At 43.7% G+C, this 15,633-nt stretch overlaps 1 protein-coding gene across 1 annotated transcript in view; it reads left to right on the top strand.

Annotated features, from left to right (window-relative positions):
- The window catches only part of cpt1ab (carnitine palmitoyltransferase 1Ab (liver)), a 74,403-nt gene extending 66,213 nt beyond the window's left edge, over positions 1 to 8,190 (top strand). The window contains 6 exon segments of the mRNA XM_029668819.2: positions 1,250 to 1,381; positions 4,477 to 4,629; positions 5,181 to 5,235; positions 5,238 to 5,293; positions 5,624 to 5,716; positions 6,209 to 8,190. Of these exon segments, the coding sequence (XP_029524679.2) occupies positions 1,250 to 1,381; positions 4,477 to 4,629; positions 5,181 to 5,235; positions 5,238 to 5,293; positions 5,624 to 5,716; positions 6,209 to 6,295 (576 nt within the window). The 3' untranslated portion in view covers positions 6,296 to 8,190.
- Positions 8,191 to 15,633: the final 7,443 nt, after the last annotated feature.

The following is a 15,633-nucleotide window of genomic DNA, read 5'->3' as shown; positions in this document are numbered from 1 at the left end:
CACTCCGCCACACCCCCAAAAATATTGAACATATTCAAAAAGAATCTGTCAACATGGACTTTGAAGATGCTAGAACTGTCCACATGTACTTGTCCTCTACAACAGCTTTCCATGGCTACTACATTTCTTTCTCAACTCTTAAAAATGAATGTTGTATTGAATGTAAACCTTGCAAAGTACAATGAATGTCTTAGGAATAACCGCTCAAAAGCTCTGCGTTTGGAATGCATGTTACATTACGAAGAGTAATGTAACCGTGAGTGCGTAGGGGCCAAGTGTAACACGGGTCAGTTGTAACAGGTAGTAGGCCTACATTACAGTCACTGTGTTTTTTGGGGGGATAGTAAAGTCAGCAATATGTTGCTAACAAGTAACAAGAACATTTTTAGAGTTCGGGATCTAGCTAATGATTAGCCCAATGGGGTTATGGATATTGGCAAACCCATGCTTCAGCCTTTTTATTTGGCCTTTATGCAGCGTCAGTTGGACTACAGATGTTAACAAATGTATTTATAACTAGCCCAGATAGTTCATCTGTTTTCTGGGCAGAACAAGCAAGGAGGTGGGCAAAGTCAAGCACGAGCTCGCGAGGTCTTATTAGTGCGTTTCGAAGCATGTGTTTGCATATTTCCATTAGGGAATGCCTCGTCTGTGAAGTGCGCGTGCACAACCGAAATTCAGCCTCTGCACTCCTTCTAAACAACATTTGAAAACATTTGAAAAAGTCTACAAAACGCGGTGTACTGTGTTCATAACAGATTGTAGTTGTGTGAACGGGGAAAAATGTATTGAGATCAGATGTGTCATCCATGAGAAAATGAGCAGCTTAGATGGCGTCCGAGTCATTTTATTTCCATTCATTCTGCAAGTAGAATGTCCATGTTCTATACAGTTATTTCGTAATGTAACATGCATTCCAAACGCAGAGCTTTTGAGCGGTTATTCCTTAGACATTCATTGTACTTTGCAGCTTAGACCCGAGGCTAGAACCAACGATAACAGTCGTTATTGTTCTCCACTGTTTTCTTTTTGTAGTTATTGTTGTAGTGTGAACGCTGACGTTCACTTGAATTAGAACGATTTCTGATATTGTTATGGTTTTCGTTACAGTTATCGTCCTAGGTGTGGATGGCACTTTAAACTGTCAGGGAAACTGCCCCTAGGAGTACAAGGCAAAAAGCAAAAATGAAGCCACGATGTGTAACAGCTGACGGCATGGTTATTATTACATACTGTATGTTCTCTGCAGGATAAGGGCAAGTTCTGTCTAACGTACGAGGCATCGATGACACGGTTGTTCAGAGAGGGCCGTACGGAGACGGTGCGCTCCTGCACCATGGAGACCTGCGCCTTCGTCCGCTCCATGATCAGAGACGAGACGGTAAGGGTCAGGGTTCACATCGACCCCTCACCTCACCACATCCGTCTATGTCGCACTTCCACATCTGCGGTGAAAGGTGACAGAGCTAGAGCGGTGTTAGTCAGACCATGAGACATTCTTCTCACAAAATCATCTGTAGCGTTCAAACGGTTTGGCCTACAAACTATTATGAAAGATGAGACTCACGAACACAATGGTGTTCTCCGTTTTGCGCTACGACCCCCACAAGCATATTGAGACTCGTCTGAAGTTGGTACAACCGATCTGCCAACTTCCTTCTGCACAGCACTGTCCTAACAGGTTGGGCTACACACTAATATGACTCATCTGTGCAAAGGTGAGACTCTCACGTACGTGTCAGTTATTTTGCTTTAAGACACCCACAGGTCTCACAAGACTTGTCTGAAAGTCCCTCGGTACCAGTTAAAAAATTTATGGAAGTATTAAAGGACACTGTTTAGTGGCAGAAATAAGGGGTTAAATATACAGCACTGAACAAAAATATAAATGCAACATGCAACAGTTTCAAAGATTTGACTGAGTTACAGTTCATAAAAGGCCTAATCTACGGATTTCACATGACTGGGCAGGGGCGCAGCCAATGAGAGGGAGTTTTTCCCCACAAAAGGGCTTTATTATAGACAGAAATACTCCACAGCACCCCCTCCTCTCCTCAGACAATCCCACAGGTGACGAAGCCGGATGTTGAGGTCCTGAGCTGGCATGGTTACACGTGGTTTGCAGTTGTGAGGCCGGTTGGACATACTGCCAAATTCTCTAAAACAACGGAGGCGGCTTATGGTAGAGAAATTAACATTCAATTATCTAGCAATAGCTCTGGTGGACATTCCTGCAGTCAGCATGCCAATTGCACACTCCCTCAAAATCTGAGACATCTGTGGCATTGTGTTGTGTGACAAACTGCACATTTTAGAGTGGCCTTTTATTGTCCCCAGCACAAGGTGCACCTGTGTAATGATCATGCTGTTTAATCAGCTTACATTTACATTTACATTTAAGTCATTTAGCAGACGCTCTTATCCAGAGCGACTTACAAATTGGTGCGTTCACCTTAAGACATCCAGTGGAACAGCCACTTTACAATAGTGCATCTAAATCTTTTAAGGGGGGTGAGAAGGATTACTTTATCCTATCCTAGGTATTCCTGAAAGAGGTGGGGTTTCAGGTGTCTCCGGAAGGTGGTGATTGACTCCGCTGTCCTGGCGTCGTGAGGGAGTTTGTTCCACCATTGGGGGGCCAGAGCAGCGAACAGTTTTGACTGGGCTGCGCGGGAACTGTACTTCCTCAGTGGTAGGGAGGCGAGCAGGCCAGAGGTGGATGAACGCAGTGCCCTTGTTTGGGTGTAGGGCCTGATCAGAGCCTGGAGGTACTGAGGTGCCGTTCCCCTCACAGCTCCGTAGGCAAGCACCATGGTCTTGTAGCGGATGCGAGCTTCAACTGGAAGCCAGTGGAGAGAGCGGAGGAGCGGGGTGACGTGAGAGAACTTGGGAAGGTTGAACACCAGACGGGCTGCGGCGTTCTGGATGAGTTGTAGGGGTTTAATGGCACAGGCAGGGAGCCCAGCCAACAGCGAGTTGCAGTAATCCAGACGGGAGATGACAAGTGCCTGGATTAGGACCTGCGCTGCTTCCTGTGTGAGGCAGGGTCGTACTCTGCGGATGTTGTAGAGCATGAACCTACAAGAACGGGCCACCGCCTTGATGTTAGTTGAGAACGACAGGGTGTTGTCCAGGATCACGCCAAGGTTCTTAGCGCTCTGGGAGGAGGACACAATGGAGTTGTCAACCGTGATGGCGAGATCATGGAACGGGCAGTCCTTCCCCGGGAGGAAGAGCAGCTCCGTCTTGCCGAGGTTCAGCTTGAGGTGGTGATCCGTCATCCACACTGATATGTCTGCCAGACATGCAGAGATGCGATTCGCCACCTGGTCATCAGAAGGGGGAAAGGAGAAGATTAATTGTGTGTCGTCTGCATAGCAATAGCTTCTTAGTTTTCATAGCTTCTTGATATGCCTCTCCTGTCAGGTGGATGGATTATCTTGGCAAAGGAGGAAGGCTCACTAACAGGGATGTTAACACATTTGTGAATAACATTTGAGAGAAATAAGCTTTTTGTGCGTATGGAACATTTCTGGGATCTTTTAGTTCAACTCATGAACCATGCGACCAACACTTCACATTTTGCGTTCATATTTTTGTTCAGTATACAGTACATGTAGAAAAAATCTTTCATATCTCTCAGATATAGGACAGACACTTCAGAACAAACTTATTTTAGTTGTTCCATGTAGTGAATCTGTTATTCAATGCGTTTGTATGGTCTAATAGCATTAAGGCCCCCCCAAAAAATTCTAAGATATATATATTTTTTTCAGTAGCTACTATCTTGTCTCATCGCTACAACTCCCGTACGGGCTCGGGAGAGACGAAGGTTGAAAGTCATGCGTCCTCCGATACACAACCCAACCAAGCCACACTGCTTCTTAACACAGCACGCATCCATGTGTCAGAGGAAACACTGTGCACCTGGCAACCTTGGTTAGCGCGCACTGCGCCCAGCCCGCTACAGGAGTCGCTGGTGCGCGATGAGACAAGGATATCCCTACAGGCCAAACCCTCCCTAACCCGGACGACGCTAGGCCAATTGTGCGTAGCCCCCTGGATCTCCCGGTCAGTTACGACAGAGACTGGGCACGAACCCAGAGTCTCTGGTGGCACTGCTGGCGCTGCAGTACAGCGCCCTTAACCACTGCGCCACCCGGGATCATTTTAAATATATTTTTGTTGATACCTCAAGGGGTCTTAAAATAAAAAATCTAATTACTAAAGGATCCATGGTATGACCTTCTTAAAACAATTCCATATACAGTTGCTTAGTAGAACCCCCCTCCCCCTGCTTTATAAGGCTTAGACTCTAATGGGTTAATTTAATCCAAAATAACAAGGTTAAACAAAGAGAAACAGAAGCCAATGCCCAACATTTAGGCTAGATTGTCAAGATGCCTTTGTACCTCCTTCTTTCCCTTCATCCTTATGGTTCTACCTCACCTCATCTCTCACTCTCTCTTTCCCCAGAGAGAGGAGCGTATGAGACTACTGAAGGAGGCGTCAGAGAAGCATCAGAACATGTATCGTGAGGCCATGATAGGGAAGGGCATCGACCGTCACCTCTTCTGCCTTTACGTCATCTCCAAGTACCTGGGAGTGGACTCTCCCTTCCTCCATGAGGTGAGTGATGGTTGCTACGGACACACACACAAAAAAAGATGAGCCCGTCTCTGTCAATGTCTTGTCTTGACTTTATTAAACCCATAGCGCCGGTTTCCCGAACACAGATTAAGCCTAGTCCTGGACTAAAATAAATGTACATTTACATTACATTTAAGTCATTTAGCAGACGCTCTTATCCAGAGCGACTTACAAATTGGTGCGTTCACCTTAAGACATCCAGTGGAACAGCCACTTTACAATAGTGCATCTAAATCTTTTAAGGGGGGGGGGGGAGGATTACTTTATCCTATCCTAGGTATTCCTGAAAGAGGTGGGGTTTCAGGTGTCTCCGGAAGGTGGTGATTGACTCCGCTGTCCTGGCGTCGTGAGGGAGTTTGTTCCACCATTGGGGGGCCAGAGCAGCGAACAGTTTTGACTGGGCTGCGCGGGAACTTGTACATGTAGATTCTAATTGAGCTTGCTTTTCAGTTCAGGAAAACAAGGCAATGATACAAATGTGTAATTTGGTTGAACTGTCCCTTTAAACGGTCTGTTTCTGTGTACTGCAGGTTCTGTCAGAACCCTGGAGGCTGTCCACCAGTCAGACTCCACTGCAGCAGGTGGAACTTTTGACCTGGCCAAACACCCTCAGTATGTCACCTCCGGAGGAGGCTTTGGCCCGGTGAGTATTATTTTCTCTCACTGCTGAATCCTTTTCAATGTCGTCCATGTTCAGCAAATAGCTCAATCTTTCACCAAGCAGTGACCCAGCATTTGGGAAAAAAGATAGTGATCTGAACTGGTAGTTTGTGATGAAGTCATCAATTTATCTGGGACCAGTTAGGGAATGTTGAAGAGGATGATCTCTTACCTGGTGTGTGTTCATTAGAACATTTAAAATATAATGTTTAAAAACATTTTGCAGCTACAATGAACATTTCCTATTGGACAAGTCCAGGTACTTTGGTGCCTAATTAAAGAGACAGAGCTTATCTACGGTTGTGTCCTCCAGGTGGCTGATGACGGTTACGGAGTTTCCTACATCATTGTTGGAGAGGACCTCATCAACTTCCACATCTCCAGCAAACACTCTAGTCCAGAGACCGTATGTTTACATGTGTTACAATTCCATTTAGATATGCTAATATGCCATGTCTGCAATTTTGGTTTTACAGTTCTCTCTTTCTCTCTCTTCCTCTCACTCTCTCTCTCTCTCCCTCTCTCTGTCTTCCTCTCTCTCTCTCTCTCTTCCTCGCTCTCTCTCTCTCGCTTCCTCTCTCTCTCTCTCTTTCTCTCTCTCTCTCTCTCTCTCTCTTCCTCGCTCTCTCTCTCTCTCTCTCGCTTCCTCTCTCTCTCTCTCTTCCTCTTCCTCTCTCTTTCTCTCTCTCTCTTCCTCTCTCTCTCTCTCTCTCTCTCTCTCTCTTCCTCTCTCTCTCTCTCTCTCTCTTCCTCTCACTCTCTCTCTCTCTCTCTCTCTCTCTCTCTGTCTTCCTCTCTCTCTCTCTCTTCCTCGCTCTCTCTCTCTCTCTCGCGCTTTCTCTCTCTCTTCCTCTCGCTCTCTCTCTCTCTCTCTCTCTCTCTCTCTCTCTCTCTCTAGGACTCCCACCGCTTCATGGGTAACATTAAACAGGCCATGCTGGAACTTAAGGGTCTGTTTGACCTCAACAAGAAAGCCATCAAGTGATTTTTTTCTCTCCTAATTTGAAGAAAATAAAACAAACAATTTAAATATTTGTTAACAAAAAGGCATGCTCTTCCCGAAGCTTTTACATTGAAATTGTTGCGTTTTTATTTCTAAGTTAATTATACATTTTCATAACATTAATTAAGTGTGGAAAATATACATTTTAAATCATGGATATTTATGTCACATTTCGCTTTGTTGCTTTTTTGGTTTTGTTCTTGTGATGGGGTAGTTTTAACTGTATGTAGCGCACAGATAAAAAAATGGCAGTTTCTCTGCCGGACTGTATACACCAGTGCCTTAGTGGCCCACTAATGGAGAGAGAGGCAATGAGAGAGGACAGTGAGCGGGAGTACTTTCAAGTTGCCCCTAGACACTGATCTAAATTCAGTTTTGCATTTTGTTCCACTAATGATGAAGGTAATATTTGAGTAGGGTAAACTGATCCTAGATCTATATTGTGTTATTTATCGTGTGTACTGCCAGTTTTTATCTTATTTTAGCTACTATGTTTTTATGACTAGTGATAAAGTTGTTTATTTTGTTGTGTGGTCATTTTCATACTCAGGTTTTTGAACTTGGCGTAGTTTTAGGGTTCAGTTTGCCACAGCATTACAGGTTTGGCGTGTACAGTAAGGTTTCGGGATACACTACTACTGCTGAATTCCAAATGGAACTCTAGCCTCTAACTTCTATCTTCTGTAGATCTGAAAATATTTAAGTTTATGGTGAAAATTCCACTTAGCCTCTCCAAGGGCTAGATGGAGTAATTACCATAATGATTGTCTATGGGTAAAAAAAGCTATTTAGAATACAGAATATTACGCCTCACAGCAGATAGTCGTTCGAAGTAAACATGGATATTTGTGTTTTAGTAGAAGGAAGATATGGTGTCGTTTGGGAGTAATCTCGCCTGGGTCAAGTTCAGCATGGCACAATGTTGTGGAACGTAGAACAAACATGCCTCTCTAACATGTAAAAAGAGGAATCACTTCAAATCATGACATTCCTAAATGTTTGCCTACTGAACATGGCCCTGCGTTGCATGTTGAATTTTGAATCCTCTCATTGCAGCTGTTGATGGGTTAGGGGTGGTCACTGCACTTTTTGTTTGTCAGCGCTCTACAGGACTGGCCCTTCAGATCACACTAGCCTAACTGCCTTTGTAGCCTTTAGCCATGGTTGTTTTCATTAGGGCACAATGTAGCAAAACATTTTGCAACAGAAAGCGAAAACAAGCATTTCTTGTTGGACTGTTTTTTTCTTCAGTTTTGTGTATAATGAACACGACCCAGGTCTCAGACCACAGACGATCTGACTATATCTGCTTATAAAGGGACTTTTCATCCAGGGGTGAACTGTCATGATGTATATCATAAGAATGTCAACTGACTGTTGTAGTTCCGTTTGTTGTAGATCATTTTTTCAAGTGAAGAGACTGTCGTATTTCACCAACATGAATACAGTGTCTCAAGAGACTTGCAGTGTGTTGAATGTGAACATTTTTGGAAACTATTGGGGCTGTACACAGATGCAGGATACATAGGATTAGACAATGGTGTATAGGACTATACTACATAGGAAAGACTTTAAAAAATGTAGTAGGCTAACTTGTAACCAAGATCAATTCTTTGCTCATTTAGGTATTGAAAAGGACATTTTATTTTATGATTAAAAAAACATTTTTGACATGACTTTGTTATTCCTGACTTTGTTATTGCATACGTGGAAAACAATCTATTGTAGTTGTAATACAACTTCTCACAGTAGACCCGTTTACACATCTGCCTGGTTTGGATGAAGAAGCTAGCTAATTTAAAGATACGTGTAAAAAGACAAGCAGCTGAAATACCAAAACTTTTTAACACAATAAAAGCGAATGTCAACCAACTGAATTCTGACTCTTTGAATGTGAAGTTACATTTTTACATTGTACATTCTATTGTGGGCTCATTGCAGTTTTACTTACTCAAGTTGTTCCCAGTGCAGATCATTAATTTGATTGGCTTATGAAAGGTTGGGCGGAGCTAACTTTTTTCAACATACAGTGCATTCAGAAAATATTCAGACCCCTTGACTTTTACCACATTTTGTTACGGTACAGCCTTATTCTAAAATTGTTTAAATTAAAACATTTCCTCATAAATATACACACAATAGTTCATAATGACAAAGCAAAAACAGGTTTAGACAGTTTTGCAAATTTATGAGAAATGTAAAACAATTACCTTATTTACCTAAATATTCAGACCCTTTGCTATGAGACTTGAAATTGAGCTCAGGTGCATCCTGTTTCCATTGATCATCCTTGAGTTGTTTCTACAACTTGATTGGAGTCCACCTGTGGTAAATTCAATTGATTGGACATGATTTGGAAAGGCACACACCTGTCTATATAATGTCACATAGTTGACAGTGCATGTCAGAGCAAAAACCAAGCCATGAGGTCGAAGGAATTGTCCGTAGAGCTCAGAGACAGGACTATTTTGAGGCACAGATCTGGGGAAGGGTACCAAAAATTGTCTGTAGCATTGAAAGTCCCCAAAAACACAGGGGCCTCCTTCATTCTTAAATGGAAGAAGTTTGGAACCACCAAGACTCTTCCTAGAGCTGGCTGCCCAGCCAAACTGAGCAATCGGGGGAAAGGGCCTTGGTCAGGGAGGTGACAGAGCTATAGAGTTCCTCTGTGGAGATGGGAGAACCTTCCAGAAGGACAACCATCGCTGCAGCACCACCAATCAGGCCTTTATGGTAGAGTGGCCAGGGAAGACACTCCTCAGTAAAAGGCACATGACAGCCCACTTGGAGTTTGCCGAAAGGAACCTAAAGGACACAGACCATGAGAAACAATATTCTCTGGTCTAAAGAAACCAGATTTAACTATTTGGCCTGAATGCCAAGTGTCACGTCTGGAGGAAACCTGCTTCTATTCCTACGGTGAAGCAAGGTGGTAGCATCATCCTGTGTGGTTGTTTTTCAGCGGCAGGGACTGGGAGACAAGTCAGGTTTCGATGGAAAGATGAACAGAGCAAAGTATTGAGAGATCCTTGATGAGAACTTGCTCCAGAGCTGGGGTGAAGGTTCACCTTCCAACAGGACAACAACCCTAAGCACACAGCCAAGACAACGCAGGGGTGGCTTTGGGACAAGTCTCTGAATGTCCTGGAGCGTCCCAGCCAGAGCCCGGACTTGGACCCGATCGAACATCTCTGGAGAGACCTGAAAATAGCTATGCGGCGACGCTCCCCATCCAATCTGACAGAGATTTTGAGGATCTGCAGAGAGGAATGGGAGAAACTCCCCAAATACAGGTGTGCCAAGCTTGTAGCGTCATACTCAAGAAGACTCAAGGCTGTAATCGCTGCCAAAGGTGCTTTAAGAAAGTACTGAGTAAAGGGTCTGGATACTTATCTGAATATATTTATTTATTTATTTTTTATTTCACCTTTATTTATCCAGGTAGGCTAGTTGAGACAAGTTCTCATTTACAACTGCGACCTAGCCAAGATAAAGCAAAGCATTTCGACATATACAACAACACAGAGTTACACATGGAATAAACAATACAGTAATAATAATACAGTAGAAAAAGTATATATACAGTGTGTGCAAATGAGGTAGGAAAAGGGAGGTAAGGCAATAAATAGGCCATTCTGGCAAAATAATTATAATATAGCAATTCAACACTGGAATGGTAGATGTGCAAGTAGAGATACTGGGGATGGGGATGAGGTAGTTGGATGGGCTATTTACAGATTGGCTATATACAGGTGCAGTGATCTGTGAGCTGCTCTGACAGCTGGTGCTTAAAGCTAGTGAGGGAGATATGAGTCTCCAGCCTTAGTGTTTTTTCAGTTCATTCCAGTCATTGGCAGCAGAGAACTGGAAGGAGAGGAGGCCAAAGGAAGAATTGACTTTGGGGGTGACCAGTGAGATATAACTGCTGGAGCGCGTGCTACGGGTGGGTGCTGCTATGGTGACCAGTGAGCTGAGATAAGGCGGGGCTTTACCTAGTAAAGACTTATAGATGACCTGGAGCCAGTGGGTTTGGCGACGAGTTTGAAGCGAGGGCCAGCCAACGAAAGCGTGCAGGTCGCAGTGGTGGGTAGTATATGGGGCTTTGGTGACAAAACGGATGGCACTGTGATAGACTGCATCCAATTGATTGAGTAAAGTGTTGGAGGCTATTTTGTAAATGGCATTGCCGAAGTCGAGGATCGGTAGGATGGTCAGTTTTACGAGGGTATGTTCGGCAGCATGAGTGAAGGATGCTTTGTTGCGAAATAGGAAGCCGATTCTAGATTTCATTTTGGATTGGAGATGCTTAATGTGAGTCTGGAAGGAGAGTTTACAGTCTTACCAGACCCCTAGGTATTTGTAGTTGTCCACGTATTCGTATTCATATTCATATTCAAGTCAGAACCGTCCAGAGTAGTGAAGCTGGACGGAGTAGTGAGGTAGCTGGAGTAGCTGGAGTAGTGAGGCAGGTGCGGGCAGCGATCGGTTGAAGAGCATGCATTTAGTTTTACTTGCATTTACGAGCAGTTGGATGCCACAGAAGGAGGGTTGTATGGCATTGAAGCTCATCTGGAGGTTAGTTAACACAGTGTCCAAAGAAGGGCCAGTATACAGAATGGTGTCGTCTGCGTAGAGGTGGATCAGAGAATCACCAGCAGCAAGAGCGACATCATTGATATATACAGAGAAGAGAGTTGGCCTGAGAATTGAACCCTGTGGTACCCCCATAGAGACTGCCAGAGGTCCAGATAACAGGCCCAATAGATATCCTTTTTGCCCTTTCCTCACTCAATTCTAGCTCTGGTTTTAACCAAACGCACCAAGCCGTTCCTAGACACGGAGGTATTTAATCAATGCATGCGACAGTATTGGAGTATTTGGCTACACTGACATCTATCGACAGCATAATTGTGTCTGTCAAACAGGTAAGCTTACCACATATTTTTTCTGGAATAGGGAGAAATAGGCTCCAATTATATATGTAATTCTATGATTATGCCCATAAAAAAATGTTGGTGCACATGTAGGAGGTCCCTTCCAGGCAGAAGGGAATTTTACTTTAACCCCTGCATCGGAGACTTACAATGTTGCTATCACTATGCAGCCAGCTGCCTATACTGTAGCAGGAAACAGAGTTTCTTACTAATAATATGACACCTGTTATCACACATGCCATGACCCCACGATTGTTACAATAAAATAACACTTTTATATAACAAATTGAACATATATTTTAATATTCCTGTAAAACTGTAAAAAAGAGTGAGATCATTTGAGCTTTAGAAACAAGTGCTTTCATAAATGCATGGCAGGCCTCGTTTCCCTGGAGCAGTGTGAAATAAACTTTATGTCAATGACCCAGCCTTAATGAATTTTGTTTATTTACATATCAGATTGACCAACCTCAGTTTCAGCATTTATTTATTTTGTGTCCTCCTAAAGTGGCCTCTTTCCTCGTCTTTGGTGCAGCATTGCAGTCAGCTATGTTTTCTCTCGGTAGCGGTCCATGGTCCTGAAATCAAATCATCAGAGAGATAGAGGGGAGAGAGAGAGAAAAATCAAGTGAGAGAGCAAGATTAGGATGTAGTCTGTTTAAATCTAAAGAAATACAAAGTAAACAGGCGATAGATAATTGAGTAATCTTACAAATGAATGCGAGTGTATGATCAACTCTTACCTTTTATTCAGGCAGGTTGACTCACCTGGCCTTCCTGGCAGCAAAAGCATGCACTGCTTCTTGGAGGTTCATATTGTAACATAACACGAGCTCAACTGATATAGTGGCAAGTCCATTGAGTTTCTCTTGACAAAAAGATACAAGGAAGCCATTGGGTGTCTGGATATGTACTCCAGTGCGTCGAGTGGTTTTGCCTGTCCAGTCTCCTACTCAAGACTTTGAGCTCATTACACAGATCTTTTGCGTCAATGTCCCTGTAATCCCTGAACGTTTAGGGCCCTCCAGTGTTGCGCAGTCCCTGGTGAGTGCTGCAGTGTCCATGTCCTTGATGGTGGGGACGTTGTACAGGATGTTGAAAACACTGTGGTGCTCTTCAAGCTACGTAACGTGCTTGTTGACGGACTGGATAGCAGAATCAAGAATCCGATTAAAGAAATGTACTTTGAATTTCTGCTGAGGTCTTCCTGGGACAGACTGTGGGATGCACTGGGAAAAACAGGGCTCAATACCCATCTCCTCTGCCAACTCTTTTGCGCTTGCTAATGCGCCAGTGAAAGCTGTATCGGAGCGGTAGTCTTGGAGGAATACATTACATTTACATTTAAGTCATTTAGCAGACGCTCTTTGAGTTCAATTGAGCCACTGCTGGTGAAAGGTTAAAACTCACCACCTGTAAACACTTAATGGTCTAAGGATCAAATCCATGTCTCACAGCCCTTTGTCTCCTGTTTCCTGTTGCAAGTTGCAACCCACCACAAGAATGACCACGGGGTGTCCTGGTTTGTGGATCATCTTGACAGTCCCCCTCTGGTAGCTTAACCTGGTAGAATTTCTGCAAGCTGTAGACAACCATAGAAATGGCCATGGGATGTCCTGGTCGTGGATTGTCGTTCCGGACCCGTAGTCCGGTTGTCCAGGCTGGTTGATCTAGGCAGTAACTTAGACAGATGTTAATAATGCACAACAATCACGCAATTGAGCTCAGGGCCCTGGATCTGTACCCCACCCTGTGTAACTGAGTCCTGGACTTCCTGACAGGCCACCGCAGGTGGTGGAGGTAAGAAACAACACCTCCACTACGCTGATCCTCAACACTGGGGCCCCACAAGGGTGCGTGCTCAGCCCTCTGCTGTACTCCCTGTTCACCCATGGCTGCGTGGCCACGCACGCCTCCAACTCAATCATCAAGTTTGCAGACGACACAACAGTAGTAGGCCTGATTACAAACAGTGACGAGACAACCTACAGTGAGGTGAAAGCCCTGGCAGAGTGGTGCCAGGAAAATAACCTCTCCCTCAACGTCAACAAAATGAAGGAACTAATCGTGGACTTCAGGAGACAGCAAGAGGGAGCACGCCCCCATCTACATCGAAGGGTCCGCAGTGGATAAGGTGAAAAGCTTGAAGTTCCTCGGTATACACATCACTGACACTCTGAAATCGTCTAGGCCATCAGACTGTTGAACAGGTATCGCTAGTCGGTCACCGCCCAGTACTCTGCCCGGCACCTTAGACACAGTCACTAGCCAGCTATCTTATATACAGTAACTACTGCTGTGCACACCTTTTCTATTCATATATTGTCCATTCTGCCTATTTACACCATTTATATATATATATTTATACATATATATATTCCAGACATTGTTCATATTGATATTGGTTGTTCTGATATATTTTTGGGAATTATGTGTGTATTGTCATTGTATTGCTAGATATTGTTGCACGATTGGAGCTAGCAACATAAGCATTTCGCTGCACCTGCGATTAGAAATGTATCTACCATGTTGTCTCAGTAGTGCCAACTACTATTATATGTAAGTATAAGCATACATATAATAGTATAAGCATATTATATTCAAATACGCTTTTATTATATCTACCATCTGTCTACTACCAGGCCTATACTGTGCTGCTTGTGGTCTTAGTCGTTTTACATTTCAAGTTGTATCAGTCATATGTACACGATACACATCGTATCCCATCCAATGAATGTACTTACTTATAGGTTCCTTCTCGACAATGCTACAACAATAACAAATAATAAAATATAAGAATATGAACATAAAGTAAATGGCTCAGTAGAATAGAATAAACATTTTAGCATCAGTACAATACAGGAAGACACAATTTATAGTCCAACAGTTACACATGTATCAGAGTAAGGGGGGATTGAGGGACAAGTATTTAAATTGCACAGTAATAGCAATAGTAAATAAAAGTCTGGAAGCAGCAATTGTGATGCATGTAGTGTGTGTGTGTGTGTGTTTGTGTGTGTGCGTGCTTGCGTGCATGCGCGAGTGAGTGAGTGTGGAGAGTCAGTGCAGGTGGTCAATCCAGTAGTGCAGACTTCTGCTTTATTCCGTTTAACTTCCTCGGTTAGTAGGCTAGCTGTTGTCTACTGTATACTGTACTGCCTGTTGTCTCAGTAGCACTGTCTACTGATTTCATTGTAGCTGCCATTGTACAGTATGTAGGTCTATCAAATATTCTGAAGCCTACTGTACTACCTGTGGTATAGCTTTCATTGTATGTAGTCTACTATACTGTACTGCTTGTGGTCTCAATAGCGCCATCTACTGCTTTCAGTGTGTATAGCTGTCTTTTCAGACAATATAGGCTACTATTTCCTCCGTTTTTTTGTTCTGTAATAGGGAAAGGGGATACCTAGTCAATTGTACAACGGAATGCCTTCAACTGAAATGTGTCTTCCACATTTAACCCAACCCCTCTGAATCAGAGAGGTGCGGGGGGCTGCCTTAATCAACATTCATGTCTTCGGCACCCGGGAAACAGTGGGTTAACTGCCTTGCTCAGGGACAGAACGACTCATTTTTACCTTGTCAGCTCGGAGATTCGATCCATCAACTTTTCGGTAACTGGCCCTGCACTTTCACTGGCTGTTGGTGGGGTGGGACAGATGCACAATTGAGAGCATCCTGTTGGGCTGTATCACCGCCTGGTACCTCAACTGCACCCCCCACAAGCGCAAGCTCTCCAGAGGGTAGTGAGGTCTGCACAACGCATCACCGGGGGCAAACTACCTGCCCTCCAGGACACCTACAGCACCCGATGTCACAGAAGGCCAAAAAGATCATCAACGACAACAACCACCTGAGCCACTGCCTGTTCACACTGCTATCATCCAGAAGGCGAGGTCAGTACAGGTGCATCAAAGCTGGGACCGAGAGACTGAAAAACAGCTTCTATCTCAAGGCCATCAGACTGTGAAACAGCCATCACTAACACAGAGAGTCTGCTGCCTACATACAGACTTGAAATCATTGGCCAGTTTAATAAATGGATCAGTTGTCACTCTAATTAATGCCACTTTAATAAAGTTTACATATCTTGCAGTACCCATCTCATATGTATATGCTGTATTTTATACCATCTATTGAATCTTGCCTATGCTGCTCTGTCATTGCTCATCCATTTATTTATATGTATATATTCTTATTCCATACGTGTGTGTATTAGGAGGTTGTTGTGGAATTGTTAGATATTGCTGCACTGTCGGAACTAGAAGCACAAGCATTTCGCTAGAATCGCAATAACATCTGCTGAACACGTGTATGTGACCAATAACATTTGATTTGGTATGTTTGTTATAACAAGTGTTTTTTTTTACGTAAAATGTACCT

This window comes from Oncorhynchus nerka, linkage group LG9a (genome assembly GCF_034236695.1).
Source record: "Oncorhynchus nerka isolate Pitt River linkage group LG9a, Oner_Uvic_2.0, whole genome shotgun sequence".
Classification (NCBI taxonomy): domain Eukaryota; kingdom Metazoa; phylum Chordata; class Actinopteri; order Salmoniformes; family Salmonidae; genus Oncorhynchus; species Oncorhynchus nerka.
The sequence above is the reverse complement of the archived record's forward strand: the minus strand, read 5'-3'. Positions and strand labels throughout refer to the sequence as shown.